Raw genomic sequence first — 6,080 nt, 5'->3', positions numbered from 1 at the left:
TAGCATGATTGCAGATGCAGATGACCCTTTGGAAATCTGTGTATTCCACCAGCTGTGAATTCTTTTAACATCCCCAAGGATCTGGCACTTAGACTGATAAGGATTTTCGAAAGAATACGTGAAAATATACAATTTAGGTTAAATAAAAAATAGGGTGCCTGGGTGGCTCAGTGGGTTAAGCCTCTGCCTTCGGCTCAGGTCGTGATCTCAGAGTCCTGGGATCGAGTCCCGCATCGGGCTCTCTGCTTGGCAGGGAGCCTGCTTCTTCCTTTCTCTCTCTCCGCCTACCTCTCTGCCTACCTGTAATCTCTCTCTGTCAAATAAATAAATAAAATCTTTGAAAAAAAAATAAAGACAGATGTCCAAACGGTTGAGATTTTACAATATCGTCCTGAAACGTTTGGACCCTGGGAGTCTGTGTCAGACACTTGCTGACCTCTGGGAGGGTCCGGGGAAGGAAAGACAGCCCCTCTTTGGAGCAGTTGGAGTACCAGGCACTGAAGATACAGACCCTTAACTACAATTACTAAACAAATGTGCACTACCCTTCAGAGCACGAAGCAGGTTCCCTGGATCCCCCCCACCCCTTCTCCCACCCCAGGCGCTCAGACACGCGGCTGTCCGCTGTGGGCCGGCCCATCCTGCGGTCGTTTATAGAAGCATTACCCTCCCCGCGGGACTCTGCAGTGCCGAAGTCCGGTGTGCGTCACTGCAGTACTCAGAGCAGCCCCCGCCCCAGCTCGGAAGGTATCTCTGCACGCAGTGAATTGGAGCAGCGCGTAACGCGGCGTATTACTCCCCGCAGCTGCGTTCGAGAGCGACACCCCGAGCGCGCATGTGCCAGGGCAACTTCGTGGTTGGCCCCTCCCGCGCTCCGTAGAGCTCCCTGGGCGAGCTCCACGTAGGCCGCGCAGGCGTCTTTGGCACACCGTTCACCTGCTGCCGTTGTCGCCGCCGCCGCCGCTCCCGGGCCTGGATGGGGGGCATAGGCCAACCAGTGGCACCCAGAAGAAAGAGACGCGGCGGCGGCGACGCCGACACCCGCAGGACGAGTGTCCCGATCCACCCGCGAGCCCAAGGAGGAGGCGGTGAGGCCCGGCCCCTACGGTCCCTGGTGTAGAGAGAGGCCGCTGTCGCCGCCGTGGCCGGGTCTCCCTGGGCACTCGCCCCTCAGGTCTCACACTCAGGACACCGCGCTGCACCATGTTCAAGAAACTGAAGCAAAAGATCAGCGAGGAGCAACAGCAGCTCCAGCAGGCGTTGGCTTCGACTCAGGTACTATGGCCGCTGCTCTCGTCTAATTCCCGACACCCCCTGACACAATTCGGGAGCCAGGAGAAGGGAAGGTTCTTCCGTGATCCTTGACGTCTAACCTGAGAATCTCCCCCAAACTCCGGTCTGGAAATGAGTCCAGGGCGGCTCGGGTTCTCAGTGTTGGGGACCTGGGGACCCAATCCCCAAACTCTATGCAGGAAAGTGGGAGAGGGTGTTAAAATCCTTTGGGACGTCTGACCTCTAGTTTTCCCCCAACGCACGACCCTGGCCTGAGAATAAGTTAGAGGGTCTACGATCTTGCATGACTTTTTACCCCTATCGAAGGTTCCCTCACCAATCCGAGACCCCAACTCAGGAGTAAGGGCCGGATGGGGAAACCTGGGGTTCTGTAATACCTGACTTCTTGTCTGAAGTTCTCGCTCCCGTCATGACCCGAGATTGAGTACGGAGGGGCCTGGATCCCGCTAGACTCCCGATCCATTACGGGAGTCGTCAAACCGTGGTTCGGTGGTCAGGGTGAGGGCGAGGGTCGAGCCATTCCAAGCCAGGCTGCTCGCGGGAGCATTGGACCTGAAAGAGGTGGCAGTGTGGCCAGTGTCCAGCGCCCGCCCGAGGCTGTCACGAGTTAGTCACTTCGCATAACTTGGTTGAACTCCGTCGGGCGTAGGGACAGACATTCTGAGGCCAGGCCCGGGTTCTGCCTATCCCCAGCCAGGCTTCAGCTTCAAGAGTCTTGTTAGTTTGTTTTTTCATGAATGCTGTTGCTTCAGGAAATGACAGTTTCTAGGAAAAAGGGGGCGTGTTAGTCGTGTTAATTTAAAGAAACAGTTTCCTAGACACCAAGAAGAATGTGTGTTTTGGTGCTCGCAGCACTTGTCTCTCTCTCTCTCTCTCTTTTTTTAAAAGATTTTATTTATTCATTTTACAGACAGAGATCACAAGTAGACAGAGAGGCAGGCAGAGAGAGAGAGAGGGAAGCAGGCTCCCGGATGAGCAGAGAGCCTGATGTGGGGCTCGATTCCAGGATCCTGGGATCATGACCTGAGCCGAAGGCACAGGCTTAACCCACTGAGCCACCCAGGTGCCGGTCGCAGCACTTGTCTTTTGAGCAAAGATGAGGGCTTCTGCTAAATTTCATCCCAGCCTTTGTCGGTTCCAATAGATTGAGCAGTGCCCTCTCTCTCAAATTTTAGAGTTTCCACAAAAAAGGCTGAGTTTTGATTAATTTGGAGACATTTTAAAATATTTTTAAAAATACATTTATCTTACACAGCTTTTATTTATTTATTTTTTATTTTATTTTTTTTTAAGATTTTATTTATTTATTTGACAGAGAGAGATCACAAGTAGGCAGAGAGGCAGGCAGAGAGAGAGGAAGGGAAGCAAAGCAGGCTCCCTGCTGAGCAGAGAGCCCGACGCAGGACTCGATCCCAGGACCCCGAGATCACGACCCAAGCCGAAGGAAGCGGCTTAACCCACTGAGCCACCCAGGCACCCCCTTACACAGCTTTTAAACAACTGTTAAGCAACTAACAAGTATCAAGTCAACTATCACATTAAAACAACTATTGACTATAACTTGAAGTTCTTTTAAAAGCTAAAGCCCATGTAAAGTAAAACTGCTTGAAATACATTGGAACATGACACTGAAAGCTTTTTCATTCTCCTAAGTAAAATGCAAATAGTGATTAAAGTTTAGATAGTAAATACCTTACTTTTCATACTATTTACTGCCAGCTTTTCTAAATTTACAAAACACATTTATTTAAGAAAGAAAAAACTTAAAAGTGTGGTAGAGATGGGGAATGTGGGGAAACACCATGTTAAATGTAAAGCAGTTACATTTGGGAATGTTTAAAATATTGATCCAAGATTCCATCTCTAGAAATTTATTCTAAGAAAGCTTAGGATCAGGTAGGTGGGTGGCTTAGTCTGTTAAGTATCTGCCTTGGCTCAGATCATGATCCCAGGGTCCTGGGTTTGAGTGGGGCCTAGGTCTCCCTGCTCAGCAGGAAGTCTGCTTTTCCCTCTCTCTCTGCCCCTCCCCCCTGCTCATTTTCTCTCTCTCTTTCTCCAATAAATCAAATCTCTAAGAAAAAGTGTAGGATGTATGAAAGATTTAATGTCATGGACTTCTATTTCAGTGTTGTTTTAACAGGTAAAAACTGGCTAAAAATAGAAAATTGATTAACAGATTTTTTAAGGTAGTGGGTTATTATGCAGCCTTTAACAAAAGCCAACATTTATTGGGCTTTTACTATATGAGAGGCATTTTGGTTTGTATTTTACACGAATAATTTTATTTAATTCATACATACACCAAAGAGGTAGATTCCCAGTTTTGTGGGGAAAAATATGTATGTAAAGTATATTTATATGCAGGCAATGAAAATAGTTTAAGAAGGAAGTACTCATGAGATTTTATGATTATTTTTCTAATTCATAATGTTTAGTTTTTCTTCATGAAAATGAATTGCTTTTGTGTGTTAACAGAAAGAGGTGGTTTTTAGATTAGTAAAAAAGTTAACGAGCTAACTAATGTATTAGGTGAGACTGCATCTGGATCAAATAAAATCATTGTGTATAAAAGATTTAAAACAGTCCTCTTTGACAATAGGTATAATATATATATATATATCAAGAAGGTAAAATTAAATTGTTAGTGATCATCTAGTCATGGAGACTTGATTCTGTTCTGGCCTCAAATCTTTAGCTATTAAGAACTCTTTAGGATGAGAAGTTCTGGATTATTGTTTTCAAAGTTGAAGACTTTTTTTCAAGGGTGAATTAGAAAAGAAAAAAAACCTTTTTCATCACAATCCTTTTGCAACAGATTATACGTATCCTTGTTTTCTTAAGCAAAGGATCTTGAATTTGTATAATGGCATCATTTCTTCATTTTTGAGTATAAATTATTTTGTGTTGAAGGCACCATGCCCCCCAAAATTTATCTGGGTTTTTGTTTGTTTGTTCTCTGTCTACTTTTTGTAATTTTGTAACCTCCTTCTCTACCTGCCACATGTCTTCTCTTGCCTTTAAACTGTTGTGGGGTTTGAATCAAGATACATAAACAACTTTTTTTTTTTTAAAGATACATAAACATAAAATTTATGTGAAATAAGGGCAAGTACCTGAGGGATTCTTTAGTGCAGTGTAGTGTGTTAACACAAATTTTGAGTGTTTGGAGGCCTTTGTGTGCATACTTCCTGTTTCTTGGCTTGCTTTTCATAGGTAAGTGGCCTGAAAGGTATTTTTCTGATAAATTGAGTTGTCAGGCATAGGTAATTCTGGGATAAATGAACCATTTGCATTGCAATATTTGTAAAACTTCCCAGCAATAATAATTATAATAATGATATAGGGTTCCTAAGGGTTTGAAAGCATTCAATAAAAATAAGAAATAGTTCCCCAATCACTTCTATTTGGTTGGTACTAAGATTATTTGCACCCTTCCTTGGCAAATATTTTAAGTAATTATTTATTCAACACTGATGATGACTCGAAGCCTAATCACTAATTAAAAATGAAGTTAAAAAATTTTTAAGTGAAGGTTCACTTATTTATTTATTTATTTATTTATTAAGAGTAGGCTCCACGCCCAGTGTGGAGCCCAATGCAGGGGTTGAACTCAGGACCCTGAGATTCAAACCTGAGCTGAGATCAAGAGGGGCACACTTAACTGACTGAGCCACCCAAGTAATCCCAATTACATCATACTTATTATTATTTTGAGAGAGAGTGTGCATGTATGAGATGGGGCAGGGAGAGAGAGAATCTTAAGCAGGCTCCATACTCAGCACAGGTCCCAACCCAGGCTTGATCTCAGGACCCTGAGATGAAGTCAGGAGTCCAACATTTAACTGACTGAGCCACCTAGGCACCCCACTTACATTGTTTTTTAGCAGTGAATATCTGTTTTGGATTTTTAAATTCCTATGTAGTGTTTGTCTTGATTGGATGGGGACCCTCCCCCACATGTGGGGCATCCTGATCAGGTGGGGACCAGTGGCATGGGCAGTAAAAGGATTCACACAAGGCAGAACAAAGGAGATAGAAATTTACTGAATACACCTCAAAGGAGTGGTTGGCAGGACAGCAAAGCAGACTCTAACAAGGCAGTGTTTTATATACAGTGGGGGCTGTATTTAAAGCAGGAAGGTGAGGACATATGGGGACATACGGAATTTTCCCCTTTTTTGGTAACGGTATGTAGCCCATTGCTCAGGTAGGGTTTATGGATATTTTGAGGTAGGTTGCCTATATTTAGCCAGGTGGTCACTGTGGGCTCTTTAGCCTTTGTTGAATTTCTGTTGCTCAAGCTGGTTGTCTAAAAGCAGTCTTACAGAATGAATTGGATAGAATTAAATTAAAAAATAATATAGAATACATTATAACTGGGATATATGTAGTACATAAATAAAAATATATTTTAAAATTTTATTTATTTATTTAAGTAATCACTATACCCAGTGTGGGGCTCAAACTCATGAACCTGAGATGAAGAGTTGCGTGCCTCTCTGTCTGAGCCAGCCAGGCACCCCAACATAAATAAAAACATTGTCAGCCTTTTTCTAATATTACTAAAACTTTGAAGTACAGACACAAATAGACAAATAATTGTGTGATTCCACTTATCTGTGGTACCTAGATTAGTCAAATTCATAGAGACAAAAAATTGAATGCTGGTTGCTAGGGGCTGGAAAGAGGGGGAAGTCAGGAGTTAATGCTTAAGGGGTAGAGTTTTGGTTTGGAGAGATGAAGTTCTGGAAATTGATGATGATGACGGTTGCACAACAGTGTGAATA

At 43.8% G+C, this 6,080-nt stretch overlaps 1 protein-coding gene across 8 annotated transcripts in view; it reads left to right on the top strand.

Moving 5' to 3' along the window:
* The first annotated feature begins 907 nt into the window (after positions 1-907).
* Positions 908-6,080, top strand: part of GOLGA4 (golgin A4) — a 128,312-nt gene continuing 123,139 nt past the window's right edge. For 6 of the 8 annotated variants that reach the window (XM_047740766.1, XM_047740756.1, XM_047740775.1 and 3 more), the window contains exon 1: positions 909-1,275. In XM_047740766.1, coding sequence (XP_047596722.1) covers positions 1,204-1,275 — 72 coding nt within the window. In that variant the 5' untranslated portion in view covers positions 909-1,203. Of the gene's footprint in view, positions 1,276-6,080 lie in introns of all 8 variants that reach the window. The other 2 variants (XM_047740740.1, XM_047740732.1) reach the window with 1 other exon arrangement.

The sequence above is a fragment of the Lutra lutra genome, chromosome 1 (assembly GCF_902655055.1).
Source record: "Lutra lutra chromosome 1, mLutLut1.2, whole genome shotgun sequence".
NCBI lineage: Eukaryota > Metazoa > Chordata > Mammalia > Carnivora > Mustelidae > Lutra > Lutra lutra.
This window is presented reverse-complemented; position numbering and strand designations above follow the sequence as displayed.